Source organism: Ailuropoda melanoleuca, chromosome 13, assembly GCF_002007445.2.
Source record: "Ailuropoda melanoleuca isolate Jingjing chromosome 13, ASM200744v2, whole genome shotgun sequence".
Taxonomy (NCBI): domain Eukaryota; kingdom Metazoa; phylum Chordata; class Mammalia; order Carnivora; family Ursidae; genus Ailuropoda; species Ailuropoda melanoleuca.
In genome coordinates, this window is record NC_048230.1 from 86,902,198 (window position 1) to 86,925,974 (window position 23,777).

Here is a 23,777-nt window from a genome sequence, read left to right on the forward strand (position 1 = left end):
GTAGATGATGTAGCTGTAGGTGTAGATGGTGTAGGTGTAGATGATAGAGGTGATGTAGATGATGTAGCTGTAGGTGTAGACGGTGTAGGTGTAGATGATAGAGGTGATGTAGATGATGTAGATGTAGGTGTAGACGGTGTAGGTGTAGATGTCACAGGTGTAGGTGTAGAGGATGATCACAGGCGCAGATGACATAGAGGCACATGATGTAGACAACACAGCTTTAAGTGCAGATGCACATGTTCGTGTGAAGGATATGGACGTAGATGCAGATGTAAGTGTAGGTGTCAGTACGTCTAGGTCACTGACAGTGCTGATGAAGACTGTGGGTGCAGATGATACAGACATAGAGGGAGAGATTGAGATAGGGAGCGAGGATAGGGATAGGGAATTCGGGATAGGGATAGGAGATAAAGGCAGGGGACAGGGAACAGAGATAGGGATGGGGTAGGGGAAAGGGATTAGAGGTGCAGATAGGGATAGGGGATAGGGATAGAGATAAATTCTCAGGTATCCTGAAGTTAATGGAGCTCAAGTCACAGCTCCATTATGAACAAGACAACCCAGCGCACCAACAGCCACACTCTTGGCCCAACCAGGTGATGAAAACAGTGACAGTAGCATCAGTAACACCACCAATACCTCTGAGCACATGTGAGGGCCAGGCACTGTGCTAGACACCTCACCTGTGGCATCTCCTTACATACTCCTGGTCATCCTACCGGCTAACACACTGATGTCCCCAGAGGCTTGTGGAGCCAAAAGCGACCTTCTCCGTGAGGTCTACTTAAAATGTCAAACACTCCCACCATTGCCCCCTGGCCATGCCCTCTCTCCCGTCACCATGTACCCCGTGGTGCTTGTCCTCTGTTCCAAAGTCATCCATCAGCTGCCTCCCCAACTAGGATTCCAGCTCCACAAGGTCACAGGGTTGTGCTGTCTCCCCTGCCCCGTCCCCACCACCTGGAGCTGTGCCTGGCACACGGGAAGCCCTCCACAAGGCCCCGTGAAAGAAGCAAGTGGCCCGGACGGGGAGAGGGGTGCAGTCTCGGGGCGGGACCCGTCTGTGACCACACCTGTTCCCTTCATTCTCAATGATCCGATGGTACCGCTCCAGCTCATTCTTCAGCGTCTGTTGGGCGACCACCAGCTGCCGGCAGTCATAGGAAGACCTCTCCAGGCTCCTCTCGGCCTCCTCAATCTCCTTCCGCAGGGTTTCGATCTGTTCATTGTAGAGCTGAATCTCGTCATCGTAACACTCGTGGGCATCTTTAATAGCTTGTTCCAGGGCCGCGGTCTGTGGGCAAAGACACAGCTGTGAGGAGAGCCATCCCACCTCTCCCTAAAATGCAGGCTTGGCAGGGAGAACCGGAGCACAGGTACCCGTTTTGTTTTGGCTTTGCTCCTTTGTTTCTCCGCCAGTCTCACTGTCGGCAATGAAACGCTTTGGAATCCTGGAGCCAGAAAGGAACCCGGACGCTAGCTAGCCCCAGCCCCCTCAGAAATCCGCCCTTAACGGAGCCATCCCCAAAGACAGTCTGAGGATGGCAAATGCAGAAAATAAAAAGAAAACTGCTGTCCCTGGAACAAAATTTACAATTCGAATAAAGTGTATTATTCATATTCTGAGTTAGCATAAATCTGACAGCCAAACATTAAATAAAAAGAAGCACACATACTAAATAGATAAGATGCTATTTTTACTAAAGTAATGAAGTGGGGGGGGTGTCCCTTGTTCTTATTTAATCACTATGACACTTTACTTTTGTCCTGATTTCTGATTAGTAGTTATATGCTTAGGTAGCTAACATGTGGGGGCACACTTGTGTTTATATAAAAAGACTTCAGGGTTATCCTATTTACATACTGATGCAGGGCAAGTCAAAATTATGGTAGGAAAATAGAAATATGATAGAATATAGGGTGGACTTACATTCACTTCAAGGGCTTCTAACACTGCACAAAGAGCCATGTGTGTACTTATTTACAAGCTTAGTATTTGTGCAGTCATGACTCTTGTGCAATCTCATTTTCCCAAATAGAAAAGAATTCACCACGCATTATCTGTCCTCAAAACAAAATGAAACAAACCAACCAAAAAGCCACTTCAACCTAGAACAGCACATCCTGAAACTGAATGCGAACCACCCAAGGATGCTGTGAGGCTGCAGATCCGGACTGAGCAGGTCTGGGGCAGGCCAGAGGTCTACAAGCCCAACCACTTCCCACATGATGCTAAGGGCGCTGGTCTCAGGACCCCACAGGGAGCCGCGGGGGGCTGGGCAGGTACCTGAGTTCAACTTCATATATGTCTGCTACAAGGCATTTCACGCATGCAGCCAAATGTGCATATTGGACAATCTGGAGGATGATTATTCCTCTGACACCTGATTCCTCACTTTATATACAGGTGTGGCCTTGGAACAGTGACATTTTCCTAAGTGAGGACACTTGAAAACCTAGCTTACAAAGTTTTTCGGGAATGTGTCTGTCATATCAAGAAAGAAGGAAGGAAGGAAAGAAAAAAAGAAGGAACAAAGGAAGGAGAGGAGGAAGAAAAGAAGGAAGGAAGGAGGGAGGGACAGAAGGAAGGAAGAAAGCAGGGTGGTAGGGTGGGAAGGGAGATGGGAAGAAAGGAAGGAAGGAGGGAAAGAAGGGGTACATACACTCCACACTTTGGGAAGTCATCTGGCAGCCCATGTCATCCCCCTTGTCTGATGTCTGTGCCATCTCACTTACAGAGGGGTCCCAGCAGCAGCATGACCCCACTCTCCTGACCAGAGCTACAGAACCAGGGCTGGGCCAGACACAGACTAGCCTATCACATGCTTCCTCTCCAGGGAATTTGGAAAAGGATCTCAGAAATAGCAGCAAGCTCCTGGGAGGTTCAAAGAAACTTGGGGTCACCATCTTGGAATGGCCATCTTTCATAACGTGCATGGAGAAGTTAAGAAAAGCAATTCTCCAGACAGGCAGAGAAATGAAGCCAAACGGCAAAGACAAACGGAGATGAGAGAGTTTGTGGGAGAGAAGGGAGACAGAGAGTGCGCTGCTGCCTCAGATCCAAGTTCCTGGTTCCTGCCCCATACCCTGCTCTCAAATTTCATAAGCTACCTTTTATATCCTGCTCCTTTTAGGGGGGTGGAGGGAGATAGCATCTTTACATGGAGAAACCTGGCAGACATCACATAACCAAGTGATTCCTGTTACACCACCGGCAGGAAGCACGCCCACATGACGCTCCCCTGATGAGAAGCACCAAGAAGGACACTCACTTCTGTGGGTTCCAGCCAGGAATGCACAGCCTCAGCTTAATCCTGCAAAAACATCTTGGAGTCCAAAAGGAGGGACAGTCCACAAAATAGCTGGCCATCAAGGTCATGAAAGACAAAGAAAGGCAGGAGCTATCCCACTACACTGTGGTTATTAATTAAGGTGCTAACATTTGGGGAAGCTGGGTGAAGAGTATTCGAGAAACCCAAGTGCTATTTTTGCAGCTTTTGAGAAGTCTAAAATTATTTCTTTTTTTTTTAAAGATTTTATTTATTTATTTGACAGAGATAGAGACAGCCAGCGAGAGAGGGAACACTAGCAGGGGGAGTGGGAGAGGAAGAAGCAGGCTCATAGCGGAGGAGCCTGACGTGGGGCTCGATCCCATAACGCCGGGATCACGCCCTGAGCCGAAGGCAGACGCTTAACCGCTGTGCCACCCAGGCGCCCCCTAAAATTATTTCAAAATAAAATTAAAGAGCACCGTTTCCTGCTTAAGCTTGTTTGATAGGGTTTCTGGTCCTCCTGAAAAAATGAGTGTTTTAAATTCAAACAGCTCCCTGTCATGTCAAATACCAAGGCCTCCCACTAATTCCTGGGGCAGCCACATGTTCTGACCTCCTCCAGTGTTCACATGCTCTAGGAAATTCTTCCAAGAAATAAGGACTTCGAAAGACCCCTTCAAGGCTCGTATCTCAGAGACAAGAAGCCATCCAGGAATGGAAGAATCCCGAAGTGAGATGTTGCTTTTCTACGGAGCAGTCCTAAGAACAAGCCTGGGGGACACTGGCTGCGCTGAGGTCCCCACAGCACAGGCCAGAGATCCCAGTGTCAGTGGGGCAGCCGGGAAGGTGCCTTTGATCAAAGGTTACCTTTCTCCCCTGGATACAGGAAAGGGCTGGTGCCCTCAGTGCCCAGACTTTAAAAGTATGCATATTCCACGAACAAATATCAAGGGGGAAAAAAGAGATGACACGGAATGGATCAAAGAGACTTAAAAGACACAGAAACCAATTACAACTGTGGACCTTATTTGAATCCCAATCCAAGCACACACTAAAGAATGAAATTGTGGGAAAGGCTCCCCACTGGCTGATTCCATTTATAAGACAATCTGGAAAAGACAAAACCAGACGGACAGAAAACAATTCAGTGGGTGTCAGGGGTTGGGGGGGGAGGTGGGGGAGGGGCTGGCCACGATGTGCAACTCCGGGGAATTTCCGGGCGAGAGCACTATCCTATGTCTTTTTTTTTTTTTTAAGATTTTATTTGTTTATTTGACAGAGAGACAGCCAACGAGAGAGGGAACACAAGCAGGAGGAGTGGGAGAGGAAGAAGCAGGCTTCCAACAAAGAAGCCTGATGTGGGGCTTGATCCCAGAACTCCAGGATCACGCCCTGAGCAGAAGGCAGATGCCCAACAACTGAGCCACCCAGGCGCCCCAGCACTATCCTATGTCTTGATTGTGGGTGTGGGTACAGCGCCGCATGCATTTGCTGAACAGATGTCACGTGTACCAAAACGGGGGACATTTGCTGTATGCAGACAGCACCTCAGTTAATGACGAGACAGTCAGGGATCTGATCCCCGATTTGGTAATACTAAAGAGTTCATGTTAATTATTACAGGTGGGCTCACGGACTCACGTTCTATGAAAGGAGCCCTCCTCTCTTAGAGCGACCTGTTCAAATACGGCTGGATCAGATGATTCGGTGTCAGGGATTCCTTCAGAATTACCTGGGGGGGGTGCAGGCGATATAAGAGGGACCATGTGTTGGGGGATGCGGATCTGGGGGCCCATGAGACTGTTCTCTCATGTTTATATATGTTTGACGTGTTCCAGAATAGAGTGAAAACAAGCAAAGATTATGTCTAAAGCGCGTCCACCGCCCCCTTCAGGTCTGGGTCCCCCATCCCGGCGGGAATAATGGTTTGTGCGGGCAAGTTCTCACTGCAGCAGCTCCTCAGGCTTGGGACCAGCTCCTGGGGGCGGGGCAATTACGACTCCCGCTTCATAGACACTCAGGTAAAGTGACCTGCCAATCAAGACAGGATTCAGAGCCACCTGTGCAGGGTCTAGACCCTTCCTGAAACCACGCGCCCTCCTGTGTCAGCCACCTCCCGGCTGCAGGAGAGCAGGACGCGCGCGCGCGCGCACACACACACACACACACACACACACACCTCCGGGACTTGGAGCCGCCCCCCCCATTCCCACGTATCAACAGGCAAGCATCACCAGCATGTTCTCACTGAAGACCTGGGGACTCAGAGTAACCCCCACACAGACATCTTCCTTCCCGAGTACATCCACTTGGCAAACTTTTAAACAGTAAGCCAGATAGCCCCGCACTGTCACAAACTGGGAAATTAGAAACTAGAAACTTCTAAACTTCCAGGGCAAGTATGATTTTTTTTTAAAAGATGTTATTTATTTATTTGACAGAGAGGCAGTGAGAGAGGGAACACAAGCAGGGGGAATGGGAGAGGGAGAAGCAGGCTTCCTGCGGAGCAGGGAGCCCAATGCGGGGCTCGATCCCAGAATGCTGGGATCATGACCTGAGCTGAAGGCAGACTTTTAACAACTGAGCCACCCAGGCGCCCCAAGTATGATTTTTTTTTTTTTTAATCTCATGAGTTGGTGGTTTGCTGGCGGGAGTGGCTGGGTGGTCGGTTGGTGGCTGTCCTCTGATGGGATCTGTGGGAGGAGCGCCTGCCCTGGGAGGAGGCCCTAGGGATGACTGAAAGGTGTCTTCCAATCTCTGGCGGGCACTCATGCTCTGCCTGATTCTGCCTGCATCCACCAAGAATCCACAGTGCCCAGTGCAGTGCTGACTGAGTTTACAAAACTGTATTTACATCTATGTCAATGTGGTTTTTACAGACCAATAATTTAAACTATTCATCAGGGGGGCGCCTGGGTGGCTCAGTCAGTTAAGTGTCTGCCTTCGGCTCAGGTCATGATCTCAGGGTCCTGGGATCGAGTCCCGCATTGGGCTCCCCACTCAACGAGGAGCCTGCTTCTCCCTCTTCCTCTGCTGCTTCCCCTGCTTGTGCTCGCTGTCAAATAAATAAATAAAATCTTAAAAAAATATATTCATCAAAGAGAGGGATGTTCAAGAAAATATTAAGAGCTTTCATCACTTTCATCAGCTTAAAAGGGGCCAAAGAAAAAATAGACAAGGCAAGAAACAACAATTGTTGGAGAGGATGTGGAGAAAGGGGATCCCTCCTACATTGTTGGGTGGGAATGCAAGTTGGTACAGCCACTCTGGAAAACAGTGTGGAGGTCCCTTAAAAAGTTAAAAATTGAACTACCCTATGACCCAGCCATTGCACTACTGGGTGTTTACCCCAAAGATACAGACGTAGTAAAGAGAAGGGCCATATGCACCCCAATGTTCATAGCTGCATTGTCCACAATAGCCAAATCATGGAAGGAGCCGAGATGCCCTTCAACAGATGACTGGATTAAGAAGCTGTGGTCCATATATACAATGGAATATTACTCAGCTATCAGAAAGAACGAATTCTCAACATTTGCTGCAACATGGACGGCACTGGAGGAGATAATGCTAAGTGAAATAAGTCAAGCAGAGAAAGACAATTATCATATGATTTCTCTCATCTATGGAACATAAGAACTAGGATGATCGGTAGGGGAAGAAAGGGATAAAGAAAGGGGGTGTAATCAGAAGGGGGAATGAAACATGAGAGACTATGGACTATGAGAAACAAACTGAGGGCCTCAGAGGGGAGGGGGGTGGGGGATTGGGATAGACCGGTGATGGGTAGTAAGGAGGGCACGTATTGCATGGTGCACTGGGTGTTATACGCAACTAATGAATCATGGAACATTACATCAAAAACCAGGGATGTACTGTATGGTGACTAACATAATATAATAAAAAATCATTAAAAAAAACAAAAAACTTTAATATGATAAAATAAAAAATAAAAAAAATAAAAGGGGCCAAAGAGATGTCTCTGCTGTGAGCAACCTTGGCCCCAGCATGGCTGCCTGAGAATGAGACATGGCCCCTCCTCCTAGGAGCCCTCAGGCCAGGGTGGGAGGTGGCTTGGTCACAGAGACATGCCCAGGGCATCACGAAGCACATGGAGGCCCTCAGGTGCTAGAGGATGTCAGAGAAGGCCAGCCTGGGTACCGAAGAGAAGGTTCTTCTCAAAAGAGGAGAAGTGATGAGCAAAGGGCAGGTGCCAGAAACCACAGGAGGGTCAGGAGGGAAGAGAAGAGAGAGTAGCCCACTCACATCTCCAGGGTTTCTTGGAGGGGAGCAGCCACACGGACACTGGAGAGAGAGGCAGGTGGGGGGGTGGGCCGTGCTGCTACCCGACCTTCATCCTGAGCAAGGGTGACTGCTGTGCTTCTCCTTGGACCGTTTACACGCTCTGCGAGCAGCTGCAGGCGGGAGCCACACCGTGCGCTGCTCAGTGTTCCCTGAACCTCATCTGGAGCTTGGCGCTCAAGGTTGAATGAAGGAGTCCAAGCACAGTTGTGGGGCCTGCTTTTGCACAGCAGGGGTCAACAGGGACCCAGGACAGTGCCTGGCAGTGAGCCCCTATCCAGAAAGGTGACCTGCTTCAGTCCTCTTTAGGTTCCCAGATGCCTTTGGGTCCAAGGTCTTTTTTAAAAAGGAAGTGGGTTCCTTTTTCTCTACATCCTCGCCAACACATGTGGTTTCTTGTGTTTTTGATTTTGTCCATTCTGACAGGTGTGAGGTGACATCTCACTGTGGTTTTGATTTGCATTTCCCTGATGATCAGCGACGTTGTGCTCGACATCATCTATATGGTCTGCAGAGAGTAGACCTACACCAGTGTTCGGACACTTTTCATCTGTCTGTCACCTGGATGTCTTCTTTGGAAAAATCTCTATTCAGGTCCTCTGCCCATGTCTAATTGGATTGGTTGCTTTCTGGTGTTGAGTTGTGCCAGATCTTTATCTATTTTGGATATTAATCCATCAACAGATATATCACTTGCAACTATCTTCTCCTATTCGGTACGTGAATGGGTAAAAATGAATGGAGTATTACTCAATCATTAAAAAAAGAATGAAATCTTGCCATTTGCAACAACAGGGATGGAGCTGGAGGATACAATGTGAAGTGTATTAAGCCAGTCAGAGAAAGACATATGATTTCCCTCATATGTGGAATTTAAGAAACAAAACAGATGAACAAACAAAGAAAGAAATCAGACAAACAAAAGAGACTCTTAACTACAGAGAACAAATTGATGGTTGTCAGAGGGGAGGTTGGTGGGGTGGGGGGTGAAACAGACAAAGGGGATTAAGAGTAAATTTGTCCTGATGAGCACTGATGCCTAGAATTGTTGCATCATTACAATGTACTCGTGAAATTAACATATGCTCTATTTAATTATACTTCAATTTTAAAAGAGGGGAAAAAGTTTTTAAAAAGGAAATGGAAGAAATCAAGTGTCCTTCACAGATTACATGCTCTTACCAAAATCTACCACGAGATGGTGCTAGGTAACTGTAATGCGAAATGATACCAGAGAGGTTCACTCCTTCCAAGTAATAAAAGACCTTTTTCACTTTCCCATCATAGAAACTCTCAGTCAGTGCAATTTAGGAGCCAGAAGTGCCTGTCCCTTTTCTTCCACCTCTAACAAGTGCCATCCCAGTGGTCTCATGCATGGGCTATGTTCACTTCAAAGAAGGGGCTGCCAGCTCTAACGGAGGGTGCTACTCCTTCCATCCTGCGGACCAGTGTTCTCACACTTGAGTCTGCACAACCCCCTGGAGGGCTAGTTAAAGCAGAGATTGCTGGCCCCACTCCAAAGTTCCTGACTCAGTCGGTCTGGGATGGGATTGTGAATTTGCATTTCTGACAAGTTCCCAGGTGATGCTGATGCTGCTGTTTTAGGGACCTCACCTTGAGGACCATGCTATGGAGGGTTCTGGAAGCATCAGATGCTCTAGCCAGAGGCAGAACCAGATGCAGTGGTTCTGCCAGGTTGGTGCCCTCCACCACCCCCCTCCCTTGTCCCCAGCCAGCATTGGCCCTACAGAGGGGTTAAGCCACCAAATCTCCCTTGGAGCCCTAAACTTAGCTACTCCATTGGGAAGCCTCTAAAACCTTTCAAAATCAGCAAAAAAGCCAGCTATGAGCATCTCCTGAATAGGCTGCGGAAGGCCCAAGCCAGGGACTCAGGTGGACAGGATGTAGAACATTCGGACCCCACCTGGGCCACCCCTACACCGGTGTTCTCAAAGTGTGGTTCCTTGACCAGAAGTATCATCACCTGGAAACTCAGAAATGTAAATTCTTGGGCCACACCCCAGAACTACTGAGACAGAAACTCTTGGGTGGGCCCAGCCATATCCGTGCTTTAATAAAAGCTAATTGGCCAGACTTTTGGTCCCCATGACCTTTGCCCCTATACGCTATGTAACAGCAAAAGGGACTCTGCTGGTGTGATTAAGGTTCTTAATCAGTTGACCTTAAAAAATAGGGAGATTGTTATAGATTATTCCTGATCATATGAGCCCTTAAAAGCAGGAGTTAGATTAGATGCCCGAGAAAAAGTCCATGCACTGTTGCTGGATTTGAGGATGGAGGAGACCATCTGCCAGGGGACGTGGGCGGCCTCTAGAACAATTCCTGGCTGACAGCAAAGAACCGGAGTCCTCCATCCTACCTGCACACAGAATTGAATCCTGCCAACAACATGAATGAGACTGGAAGATTCTCCCCCGAGAGCCTCCAGATAAGAAGGCTGGACAACACCTTTGTATCAGCCTTGTGAGACCTAGAGCAGACAAACCAACCAAGCCTTCTCAGACTTCTAACTTGTGGAAGTGTGGGATAAAGCACTGCTGTTCCAAGCCCTTGCATGTGTAGAAATCCATTAGAGCAGTGAGAGAAAACTAATACAACTTGTGTTTCACTAGACCCACTGCTAGACTTATTTAATATAAGCACATAGATTATGATATAGAAAATGACTGGTAATATTTTGACAACTGTCTCAATATAACTGGTTTCCTTTTAACTGTACATACTGTATTATTATATGCCCTTAACATTTTTCTGAGAAGTGGTCCGTGGGCTTCACCAGGTAGTTGGGGGGGGGGTCATGGCACAGAAAAAGAGAAGACTCCCGATTTGGAGAGACAACAACATCAGAGCAAGACCAGTAAATCTTTCTGCAGCAACTATGGGTGGGGATAGGTAGCCAAGCATGTGAATATGAAATTCTGAATTTCATATTCTTAGAAACTAGGTTAATCCATGATGAAACGTCTTACTTTTAAAATCAACAAATACATATATGTACATAGAGACGGAAAACTTTTTGCCCTGGAATTGGAACTTCCCATGTCAGGCTGGGTGCTTTTATTTGCTCAGTATCTAGGGCAGGGTTTTCAACTTTTTCGTCACGGCCACAGGAAGAACCACATTTTACATCACAAGCCACAGACATCACAAAAATGGGTGTGTGTGTGTGTATTTGAACAAATGTATATATTTAAATATGCAAACATATATATAAAAAACATAGGTTTCACAAAACAAATCCCACCAGTACTAGCCACACACTTGGTTATTTCTTATTCTAGCTTAGTCTAATGTTGTAAATTTCTTCTTTTTTTAATGCCAGCCAATTCTGCTAAATTCATTTTATCACCCAATGATGACTTGTAAACAGTGGTTTGGAAAACACTGGTCTCTAGGACCAGTGGGCTTGCATCCACTTCTCCAATCTCTCATACACACACATACAAACACACACACATACAACAGATACACAAACTTATATACATATACAACTAAACACCTACACACACATATACACATGCATACCTACACACACATAAGCATATATACATACACAGGCATGCAAACACACACACACACCACACTCACACTCGCTCTATTCTTCCAGGGCCTCAGAGGAAACCACAAACTACCAAGTCACCAAAATGGTGCGTCTGGTCCCTGAGCCATGGTTTGTCATGAGAAGGATGAGTTTAAGGGCAGTACTCAATTTCTCGAGCTGTGATCTTTACCTTGGGAGATAATTGCCAGACCCCAGTTTGCTTTCAGTGGCCCCTGGGAGCTGCTGCATAGTGACAGGCTTGTGCAGTTGGTGGTGGGACAGAAATGAAGATTCTGGAGCTCCATGGTCCCCAAATGCGATCCCGGGCAGATAAGGAGGGCACCGAAAAGCTATAAATGCACCAGATCCACTGTGGCTTTAACTTTTGATTTTGCAGGCATTAAAGGGATAGAGACAGAATAACACATAAATGTCCCAGGTTTCCTAAATAGTCCAATTTTTCAAACTTTTTATTCTCTTGTCCCTTATGTGTCCTTGTCAAACCAAATGTCAATTTATCTTTAGATTTAGGAAACGCAGGTGCACAGCATATGAAGATTTAGTATTTTAACCCAATGTGCCCCATCACAATGGTACATTAATGAGAGAAAGAAAACTGGAAGGATTCAGGGGGATGAGCTATGAAGCTCATTAACCAAGAAGGAAGGCCACGGAAAGAGGAGTGAGTTCTTCTGGTGACTTTAGTTGTCAAATTAAGCTTCACCTCCTCCCCCAAAAAAAAGAAAGAAAGAAAGAAAGGGAAGGGTAGAAATGGGAGCTTTATGCTAACAAATTCTGAGCAGAGGCGACCACCTTTTCCCAAGCCTGTAATCAAATCCTAAAGGGGAGGGCGCCTGGGTGGCTCAGTAGGTTAAATGTTTGCCTTTGACTCAGGTCATGATCCTGGGGTCCTGGGATCGAGCCCGTGTCGGGGGTCTCTGCTCAGCGGGGAGTCTGCTTCTTCCTCTGCCCCTCCCCACACTTGTGCTCACTCTCTCTCTCTCTCAAAAATAAATAAATTTTTGAAAATCTTGAAAAATAATCTTTAAAAAAATCTTCCAAAGGAGAGATTTTAGGTCATAAAACGAGAAACAGGAAGCATAGATTTGACCAACCAGGAGATAAAAATTCCAATATGTATCCATCTCTTCCTATGTTTAAGAAGAAGGTTAAACTGGGCAAAACGTATCGACTTGCAGAAGCCTTGGTGGGGGAGGAGCGGCACAAGGGGAACCTCTGAGGCTCCTAGAATTAGCATGACCCATTATCCCCGCTTACCCAGGGCTTTGCCAGTCTGGGCATGAAAGTCCCCTGTCCTAGGAAACCCTCGGTCAGAGCAGCACAGCTGGTCACACTACTCAGAAAGGCCAGTTTCTGGCTCTGAGCACTAGGCACACAGGTGTGTTGAGTTTGTGACAATTCCCCTCACTGGATGCTTGTACACTTTTCTTCACGCTCAGGACACCGGAATACAATGTGTTGTAGAACCCAGTTCCCATGTGTGGTTGAATGCCCAATGGCGAGCAGCGGACGCGAGGGTGTGGAGCCGTACCTGGGCCTGCAGGTCCGTCCTCTGGGCCTGCAGGAGGGACACCACTTCCCGGCCCTCCTCCAGCTGACTCTGCAGGGCGGCGGCTTCCCGTTCTGTCAGGAGCTTCTCCTGCACAAAAAGGCCAGACTCAGCACCCACATGTGCTTGATGTGTGAGCAAATCTAAAGGGAAAGGGGGCAAAGAAGTTTCTTCATGTTCGTGTCCCCTTGCCCGAACTCAGACTGAAGCCCTGGACCCCAATGGGATGGTATTAGGAGTTGGGGCCTTTGGGAGGTGCTGAGGTCTGGATGAGGTCATGAGGATGGGGCACACATGGTGGGGTCAGTGTCCTCATAGGAAGAGGAAGAGACACCTGGGTGCTCTCTCTCTCTCTCTCTCTCCAAGATGCACCAAGGAAAGGCCATGTGAGAACGCAGCAAGAAGGCGGCTGATGACAAACCAGGAAGCAGGCCCTCATCAAGAGCGGACTCTGCCGGCAGCCTGATCCTGGAGCTCATCTTCCAGCCCCCAGAGCTGGGAGAGACAAATACCTGTCGTTTGCGCAGCCCCATCTGTGCTGCTCGTCCCAGCAGCCCGAGCTGACAAGACAGGCCCGTGGCGGCCACCCTTAATTCATGCCTTTTCTTTGTCTTCAGAGGCTCATCTGTAAGTGCTAGGAGTGCAAATCGCAGGAGACCCACATTTTAGACCCGACCGGGCCATACACACTGGCGAAGAGACTCTGGACACGGCGCTTTGTGCTTCTGTAAAAGGAAAAGCTGGGAACGCCGGCTCTTGCTGGGCTCCGCTGTCTTTCCATGCAGGTGGCACGGTCCGTCTGAGCCCCGGGCCGTGGACAGCGCCGAGATGCCCCGGCCGCTCCAGGCACCGGCCGGCGGGCTCCAGGGCCTACAGGGACGGAGGGGCCCTGGGGAGGCCGAAGATCTGGCCTCAACCTCTCCACTCGGCTGAGCGGGCGCCATCTCCAGCCGGCCCCTCCACCGTCCGTTCCAGAACAGCCAGATCCCTCGCCAAAAGCCTGCCTCGGCTCAAGAGGACCGCCTACCGACACGGAGCGCGCGGTCTCACCGCCAGGCAAAAATCGAGCAGCAAGCGCAAGCCCGGGGGTCCTGCTCAGAGCCGCACAGCTAAGGCAGCCCCCCGCTTTCCCTCACTTCGCAAGGCGGCTGCAGCGACGACAGAGGCACGGAGACGCTACAGCAAGACGGACAGACGCGCACAGATGAAGGAAGTGTGGGCCCAGGACCACGGCCTGACCCCGGGGGGCCCGGGTCGAATGTGAGATCCGAGACGTAACTGCAGAAGGCCGTCCTCGGCTCTGCGTGCTCACTCCCGGGCCCGTTTTCCCCGTGTTTCTCCGTGCATGTGGGGCATGCTTTCTCTCGGTCTCTCTCTGTGTGTCTCAGTCTCTGCTTCTCTGACTCCGTCTTGTTTCTCTGTGTCTCCGTCCCTACCTCCCTACCTCAAAGATGCAGGGGGGTGGCTGGGAGCAGAAGGGGACTCAGGTCCCCGAGTGCCAGCACGTGGAAGACGTGCATACGTGCCCCACGTCGCACATTCTAGGCCTGCAGGCTCAGGAGAGAGGCAGACGTGGGGCCCAGACATGGCACCACTCCCTGCCGGGGCCCTGCCTGCTGGTCTGGCCCTGTCTCTCCTACTCATCTTCCATGCCTCCTCATGCCGACCCCCAGGGGGCACAGGAGACTCTGGGATACTCACTGAAGAGGAAGGAAGAAAGCCTGGCTGCTGTCAGCTGGGAGCCGGCACTCGTCACCAGGCCATGATGCTCTCAACTCATAATTGAGCCCCCCCCCAACATCCAAAGATGTCACTTGGGGATCATGGGGGAATGAGACAGAAATAAGACTGCCCTGTGTCTGAGCACCCACAAAAATCACCAAACGTCCCCTCCCCCACTAACACAAGGGGTGCTGCTTGATCACCAAGGACAGCCTCCCGGGTACAAATTATGGGGTGCTCAGTCATAGGACCAGTCCTCTCCCAAGGGCACCCAACCCAGAGCAGGGCCCTGCTTAGCTGATCTCTCCCCCAGATCACCTACCACAGGCCTCGATCCTCTCACACGTCCCTCCTCCCCTGAGACACCCAGCAAGTCTCCACGGGGTACTCCCTCCCTTGCTGCAGTAAATAATACACCCAGCTTTATTTGACCACAGATGCGTCCCCAGTGGCCTCCGGGTAGATGGCACTGAAATGATGCTTTAGTGACACGTCAACAGGGTGACCTGTGTTCCTAGAACAACACTAATTATATCCTCATTTCGCAAAGCTGACTCACGTATTTTCTAGGTAACAACAGTCAATGAAACAAACCCGAAAGGGACCACTGATCTCATGTATAGAATTTTTAAGGCAGATTAATAAAGAATGTGATGCTTTCTGAACCTCTGCTTCTCCCAGGGGGGTCTTGCTAAAAGGGCAGATTCTGACTTAGTGGGTATGGGCTCAGGCTGGAGATTCTGTATTTCTTTTTTTTTTTTTTTTAAGATTTTATTTATTTATGGGACAGAGATAGAGACAGCCAGCGAGAGAGGGAACACAAGCAGGGGGAGTGGGAGAGGAAGAAGCAGGCTCATATCGGAGGAGCCTGATATGGGGCTCGATCCCATAACGCCGGGATCACGCCCTGAGCCGAAGGCAGACGCTTAACCGCCGTGCCACCCAGGCGCCCCGAGATTCTGTATTTCTAACTAGCTCCCAGACAATGCTAAGATCACTGACGATCACCGATGTTCTCAGACTGATACCAGACAGTCTCTATATTCTTGCAACTCAGAAGAATTTTGTTACAAGAAAACAGATGATATGATTAAAAGGTGTGCTTTGGTGTAAAACACTTTCGAACCAGAGGGAAAAATGAGTACGCACAATAAAAATAAGGTATCTGGAAAGAAATCTCTGACGAAGAAAATTAAATAGTCAGGAAAAGCTATTTTAGGTCTCTGTGGAAACCTCGGTTACACCAATTATGGAGAGCAGGTGCCTGAAATGGTCACTGGTGGGCAATATGGATGAGAATATCCCCAAGAATGAGCAAGTTTCCTTGGCAGAGTTTTAAAGAGTCTTCTAGGGGCACCCGGATGTCTCAGTCAGTTAAGCATCCAACTCTTGGTCTCAGATCAGGTCAGGATCTCAGGTCGTGAGACAGAGTCCCGCATTAGGCTCTATTCCCCTGCTTAAGATTCTTTCTCTCCCTCTGCCGCCCCTTCCCACCCATGTGTGCGCGCTCTCTCTCTTTCTCTCTCTCTCTCTCTCTCTATATATATATATCCTACAAAAAGTAATAAAAGTGTCTTCTAAAAGCAAATGCTGGGGTTTCTTCAGCTTTGATATATAAAAAGAAATTAATTAAAGCAAAAAGACTCAAGCAGCCAGCTCCCCTGGCCCACAGGTCCTGCAGCTTGTCTGCACTCTGCCCTGGGAGCTTCTAAATGAGGGGGTCAGGGCTCCACCCGCCAGGCGGCTGATTAATTGACTTGGGGTGTGATCTAGGCAGACTTGCAGGCAAGTCCAAGTGTCACTGGGGTTGAGCATCACTGTCCTAAGTGATCCTTGCAAAATACCCAGACTCTCACCAGTTGACCGGTCCACCAAACCTTGTACCAGCCTCCCACGACCTCTGGAGAAGCAGAACCATGACATTTTTGTTGTAATCTGCATTAGCGTCTGTGGATTTTTACATGTCTCGTGTTAGGCATCACAAAATCCAACAAGCCACATTAGGAAAAAACTATGCCAGCAGCTAGAGAGCTAAAGGAAGAAGGAATGTAGAACATTATATCAGAAATAAGGTTTTTACATCCAAATTCACATTTTTTTTTAAATTGACTTATGTAATCTCTACTTTCTCCCTGAGTTTTCATCCCACAAACACATAATCATTAACAGCAGCTGACCTTGAAAATACGGTCATGAATTGCTCTCTGTATTCAAAATTTATGGTCAAATTGATAAGGAGAATAAGAAAACAGATAATTTTTTAAAATGGGCAAAGGATTTGATCAGATACCGCAACAAGAAAGCTACATGGATGGCAAAGAAGCCCATGAAAAAAATGTTCAACGTCATTAGTCATCAGGGGACGCAGATAAAACCACAGTGAGATATACGACATACCTGTTAGAAGAGCAAAACGGAAAAACAAAATAAAAACCCGACATACCCAGTGCTGGCAAGCACACAAAGCAACAGAAACTCTCACACATTCATTGATGATGGGCCGCAACGATGCAAACCGCTTTGGGAAACAGTCCGGCAGTTTCTTATGAACTACACAAGGAAGAACAGCCCATAATACTCAAGAGCAAATGCGTAAGACAAGTCAGGGACACAGTTTGTGTCCTCAGCAGTCTAAACTCCAGTGTTCCCAGTCTGAGTAAAAGAACAGAAGGGCAAACTTCAAATGTGAATGCAGAGGGAGAGTAGGGCCAGTGAACCCAGGGCAGCTCGGCGCCCAGTCTGACCTGAGGCCTCACCTGGGTCTCTGTTAACTAGGCCCTTGGGGGCATAAGAGGCATCCCCAGATATGCTTTCCCTGCAGCTGAGGACCCGATTCTTACCTCCCTCATCCCACTTGTAATGGCAGATGCTTGAGGGGTGGTCTGGACAATCTGCTGCAGGATGGTGACATAGGTCTGAATTTCCAGAAGATTCTGTCGGGGGAAGGAAAGCATTGTCATTAAAACTTGAGCTGTTTGAGATTTTGCCTCGGGAACCAGGTGACCCCAGGGATGAATGCTTTCACATGTTCACCATCACAGACAGGACAGACCGTGACCTGAGCAGTGGACACTTTAATCTTCATAAGAACAAGGGGGCAGATGAAGAAACTGAGGCTTGATTTATCTCACCATTTCCCTTCAGTGACGTGGATGCCTTGCTGCTGGTGTTCCTAGAGCCCAGGATAGCAGAGGCATGAGAGAAAAGCAGAGATGGGGAGCAAAGAGGCCCTACAGGGTAAAAAGGACCATTTCTGACCCCAGAACGGGGCAGTGCTTCAAAGGCTGGTCAGTCAATCCCAGACTAAGTCACTTACTAGCTGGATGTGGTCTTGAGTAAGCGATTTAAACCTCCTCACGCTCAGGGTTTTGCATATAAGAGGGTTAACAGTCTGGAGATGGTGCCTGACCCTTTCCCAGCAGAGCTCCTGTGCCCAGCTCTGTGTGTGAGAGCCATCAGCATAGCGCAGAGAACTGCCCTCGGCCAGACAATGGCTATCTGGTCCAGGAAGCAATACCCCCAATCCCACCTTGCCCCTGATGGAACCAATGACTCCTTGGCCAACCTCAATGTGGGACCAACCCTGTGGAGCGATTCATGCTCCAGAGCTTCCCCCCCACCATGGGATCAGGCTAAGGCCAGACTCCAGCTAAGCTCACACCCTTGCTCAGCTCCCGCCCCTGTGCCCCTGTTCCCCCTTGTCTCCTCCTGGGAGCTCACCATTAATACAGCAATCACGCAAAAATCACCACTTGGACTCTGCTCCTAGGGAGGCTACCCTATGACACTATCTCATGAAGCTGGTATAAGGACCAATGAGCTCCTGCACAGAGGCTTCTCACTATTATCGTTGTTCTAAATGGCCTCAAAGAATGCTTTCAGTTGCTTTAGAGATTGCCCCAGGCACTGCTCCCAGGATTCCTGAGAAGTATAACATGGGCAAGAAGGCAGGTGGGGAGGAGGAAACAAGCCAGGCCCGGTAGAAAGGCAGAACAATGGCAAAAGGACGGGGACCCCTTCAGGGTGAGCAACGGGGCCTCCCGTTGGGTGCAGGCAGGTCCACACTGAGGCAGGAAGAGAGTCCAATGCTACTGAGCACACACGGGGCTCCAGACTGTACCAGGTGTCTTACCTATACTCGCATGCTGCCTCAATTTCCCCAGCAGCAGACCGTTAGAGATTGAACATTGTGACCCTCCAAATGTCACATGTGGAAGCCCTAACCCTCACTGGGATGGGGTGTGCAGGTGGGGCCTTTGGGAAATAACTAGATTTAGATGGGGTCATAAGGGTGGGGTTCCATGATGGGATCAGTGTCCTTAGAAGAAGTGACACCAAACAGCTGGCATCGAGGAAAGCCCAGGTGAGCACACAGTGAGGAGACAGACGTCTGCAAGCCAGGAAGAGGACGTTCCCCGGAACCTGACCCTGCTGGTACACCCCCCAGCTCAGTGTTCCAGTTTCCAGAACTGTAAGGAACAAATTTCTGTTGCTTCTAAGCCACGCAGTCGGTGGTACTTTGTTATAGTAGCCTGAGCTGGCTAAGCTATAGTCCCTGAGAGATGGGTCTGAGTGCAAACAGTTTATGTGGGTGAAGATGGCAGGAAACGTTGTTGGAGGGAGAAGTGAGACAGGAAAGGGAAGGCAGCCAATAAGGAGCGTGTTACCAGGTAAGTTACCACGGTGGGCACCTGGCGCTCAGGCCTCGTGGGGCTCCCTGGGAGCCGCGCAGAACAGCAGGTGAGAGGCAGCTGGGGTATGAACCCACCAATGCATATCTGTCACTGGCTGGGGCTGCTCCAGGGGCCCATGGCCCATGAGGCAGAGCCACCCTCCACTGCCTGGAGGGCATCTGGAGGCAGAGCTGCGGATACTGGCGTCGGAGGGAGGCCACAGCCCACCAGAGACCTCAGCCCCCAGGACCACAGCCAGGCTCACAGGTCCACTACTGCTCACCACACTGCTACGCGGAAGGAGAGTCTGGCATTTGGATTTTGAAGATGAGGCAGCTCAGAGTGGGAAGGCCACTTGCCCACAGTTACACAGCTCCAGGATTGGATTTGTCCAGTATGCCAAGGCCCCCCAGAGTCAGGCCTGTGAGAAGCTAGCGGGGGTGGGAGGCAGATCAGAGCGCTACATGACAGGAAGCTCATGAATGCCAACTCACTGGCTTGGAGGCAGAGCTAATATACATATGTTGCATTTTCTGCATTTCTGCATTTTCTGAGACTGACAGATCCTAGCTTACTCAAGATGGATCTATGCAAAATCACTTGCGAATTGTAATGGACTCCACAGACATGAGTTCCCAAGCCCTCCTCCTCTACACACGTCTGGCTCACAAAGGGCCATCCGGCAACCAACCCATCACCCACGTGGTTCAGGGGCAATACACACTACAGCAGGCTCACGTGTCAGCCGCGAGGGCCCTGGTCTTGTCTGGCCAAACCCAAACTGGGTTATCAGGGGGAAGGGCTTCAGAAGGTTTACGGTTACCTTTTTGTACCTGTCCTTTGCTGCACTGATGTCGTCCTGTAGAAACTGGGCTTCGATCTGAAGGCGTAGGTTATGCAGTAAGGCTTCATCAGCTTCCTACAATGAGAAACTGAGTCACACATCCGGTTCAGAGGGGCTGCCCAGTGGAGGTATTGGGACATGGGTGTGAAATCAGCCAGGTGTATGGGCACGTGGACCTCCTGGAGTCTTAGTAGAATGCGGAGTCTTATTCAGTAAGTCTGAGAGAGTGTCTGAGATTCCACATGTCTGATAAGGATTGGGTTATCCCATTGGACCTGGTCTAGAACGGATCTCCACAGAGATTGATTTTGCCCCCAAGGGGACGTTTGGTAGTATCTGGGGAGATTTCCAACTGGTACCACTTGGGTGCTGGGGTATGACGATGGACATCTAATGAGCAGAGGCCAGGGATCTTCCTAAATCTCCTACCATACACAGGACAGCCCCCCCACAAGAGAGAATTCTCCAGTTCAAAATGTCAATAGTGCCAGGGTTGCAAAATCTTGATCTACGTAGATCAAGGCTTTAAAATTTACCAACACCCTTAAAATTTAAGTTACATCTGTATCTGTTGTATATCTCATCATCGGGAAGTTGAGTTTCTAAGACCAAGAAAGAGCTTTCTGTTAACACTGAAACCTCCATTTTAACAGCTTTCTCCCGAGGATTGCTGACACTTATCCTGACACTATGTATCTTTAATATAAAATGCATTTTTAGTAATCGCTGTGGTAAACAATGTTTACTCCTTTAAAATTGCAAATGACACTTAGGACACAAGGCTGAGTGTTCTCACCAAACATTCTGATAGGTCACTGATTTTCATCTCATTGCTCTTGCTTGGGTAAACCAAACAGGTTAAAATACTGTGCTCTTAATCAGATAGTGTTGTGGGGCGCCTGGGTGGCTCAGTCAGTGTAAGCGGCTGCCTTCGACTCAGGTCACGATCTCAGGGTCCTGGGATCGAGTCCCGCATCAGGCTCCCTGCTCAGCGGGATGTCTGCTTCTCCCTCTCCCCCTGCTCATGCGTGTGTGTGTGTGTGTGCACGCTCTTTCTCTCTCTCTCTCTCAAATAAATAAATGAAATTAAAAAAAATAAGATAGTGCTGTGATGGCTGGAATTGCCTTAATACTGTAGCAGTCCAGCGTGATATTACCAGTGAGCATCACTTGGATTCCTCAAGACCGTCACTCTTCTGGGACAACTCTTCCATGCACACCTGCCAATACCTGAGGCTTTGCCGAATGAATCTTTTACTGACTTACTAATGATTTGTTGAAAAGCATGATGAATGGGAGCCATGGGCTTTCATAAATAAAGGTAGCTATGTGGTTGGCTAACATATTTAAGACATACTCCATCCTTGTATGAGCAGAGTTAAAACAGTCAGGCATGAGCACTGGCCAAGATATTTTGACACATACCCCACTCTTGCACTAAGAGGATTTAAATTCCGGGAAGCCCTTTTTGCCTGCATTCCACAGGAAGGCACCTGAGTCCTTCATCACTCCTATAAAAGATGACTGGTGTGGCAAGATTCTGCCTGTCGGATGCTGACAATAAGGATACTAGAATTCCGACTCCAGTGGATCACCTGCCTTGAATGAGCTTTTCATGCAAAGTGTGGCCTCAGCACCTACCACGTCAGAAAGCTGGGACTTCATGAGCTTAGGGAACAGGCTGTATGAATTTTAGGGGGCCTACATCAGAATAAACACTTAATTAAGAAATACATGCCTGTGTGGGGGCGCCTGGGTGGCACAGCGGTTAAGCGTCTGCTTTTGGCTCAGGGCGTGATCCCGGCGTTATGGGATCGAGGCCCACATCAGCCTCCTCCACTATGAGCCTGCTTCTTCCTCTCCCACTCCCCCTGCTTGTGTTCCCTCTCTCACTGGCTGTCTCTATCTCTGTTGAATAAATAAATAAAATCTTAAAAAAAAAAAAAAAAAGAAATACATGCCTGTGTGAATTTGGTCTGAAACTCGAGCAAAATTGTGTGTGGGGGGGGCAGCTAATCCCCACCCAACTCAAACCTCTGAGGCTATTTTATCTACCAAAGAGAACTTTGAGTTTATCTTTTTTTTTTTTTTAAAGATTTTATGTGTTTATTTGAGAAAGAGAGCACAAACAGGGGGAGGAGCAGAGGGGGAAGGACAAGCAGACTCTAGACTCCATGCTAAGCCTGACACGGGTCTCAGTCCCATGACCCTGAGATCAGGACTTGAGCCAAAATTCAGAGTTGGCCACTTAACCGACTGAGCCACCCCAGGCGCCTCCAAGTTTACCTTAAAAGAACTTCAGGGTTCTACAAAACCAACCAGATCAACTAGCAACCATCAGGGTATTTTGATTGCTTCCCAGCACACCTGGCTGGTGGCTCCCGAGCCAGGATTAATTTGGGGCACAAGGGAACATCCCATTCTTCCTCAGTGTCTCCTCCAGGTTTCTACCCCAGGGGGAACACCCCCAGTTTCTCTCCTTTCATTTCTGTTTACTAAATCTTTCCCTCTGAAGACTCTGAAGTCCCTTGATGGGGACCAGGGAGGCCAACACTGAGCAACCAGGTAGGAAGGGAACCCTCAGACAGAAGGAGAGAAGGACCCCAACCTGGAGCTGGTTCCCTGCCCACTGCCCCTGGACGCTTCTCTGCTTTCCCCCAGGGTTCCACTCACTCACTTCCGGGCGGGAGCTGGGCCTCTGCTGCACCCTGGGAGACACAGGAGCATAGCAGAAAATCGTACCCTTTGAAAGAGCTGCACAGGGTCTGAAGTCATTTTTTTTTTTTAATCATAAGTAATCATAAGTAAGACCAAATTACAAACCAGGGATGCATGGCTCCAAGTGCAGGGCTCTGAACTGTCTGAACTAAATTAATGCGAAAACTAACTCTGGGTGTTCAGTTTCTGGGCTCATTCTTTTGATGAATGAATTTATCAGTCGCTGACTTTTGATGAGCTCTGCCCTCAGGGCTTCATGATGGGTCCTGGAATCCTGTGTCACAGGGACAGTAATGCAGAGTTCAATGACACTGCAACAACATTGCTTCTTCCTTCAGAAGACGCACGCTGCCCACCCCTGGAAGCTCAATGACACTTGTACAATCAAGGTGTGCATTTCCCAGGGCAAGTGAGTAGGGCCCCTGGTGACTGGGTCTCTGAATTACCCAGAATGAGCCTGGTGAAGCCCCTTGGTGAGAGAAATGGTGATACAAAGAAAGCCCGGGGTTCTTTCCAGCAATGGGAAAGAGCTGCGCAACCAGGAAGAGCCGGGATAATTTAGAGACTCCAAAGGAAAGGCAGCCAGGTCTCAAGAAGGACAGAAAGCAGGGCAGTCCAAGGACTTTGAGACTGAAAGCAGCAGGAGGTAATGGCCCCGCCCTCAGGATGACTGGCTACAAATGAATTTGCCTCTGTGTCCCGAGTCACGTTTCTGGGAGAGCGCTGTGACGGCCAACGTGGGTCACATGGCCATCAGCTTCACTGACAGTCCTACCAGGACCCCAGTGATGGGAAGGACAGTCAGAGTGTGTGGGGACGCAGCTCCACTTCCTGCACGAGCCGTGCTTTGCTGGGGAAGTGATTCTCAACCCTGTGGACAGGGACACCCCTTGGAGGGGCATGGCTCAGTCTGGGGCAGAGTTGGTCGAAGACCTTGAGCCAGTCCTTCTGGAGAGCCTTCTACCCTCCCTCCCCCCTACCCTTATCCTCCCTCCCACCACAGCCCTCTTAAGACTGCTGAGGATGAAGCAAAGCAGAGAATTCTCAAACACCTTCACTTTTACCAAAAACTTGTCCGCAAGTAGTCCACAATCACTGAAATAGGGTTTCA

The 23,777-nt window shown here is 49.1% G+C and overlaps 1 protein-coding gene across 3 annotated transcripts in view; it reads right to left on the reverse strand.

The window, feature by feature from the left end:
* Positions 1 to 23,777, reverse strand: part of BFSP1 (beaded filament structural protein 1) — a 72,326-nt gene that overhangs the window by 7,906 nt on the left and 40,643 nt on the right. For all 3 annotated transcript variants that reach the window (XM_011232105.3, XM_034640434.1, XM_019805783.2), the window contains 4 exons: positions 19,928 to 20,023; positions 17,272 to 17,364; positions 12,692 to 12,799; positions 1,077 to 1,297 (listed from right to left, as the gene is read on the reverse strand). In XM_011232105.3, the coding sequence (XP_011230407.2) occupies positions 1,077 to 1,297; positions 12,692 to 12,799; positions 17,272 to 17,364; positions 19,928 to 20,023 (518 nt within the window). The remainder of the gene's footprint in view (positions 1 to 1,076; positions 1,298 to 12,691; positions 12,800 to 17,271; positions 17,365 to 19,927; positions 20,024 to 23,777) is intronic.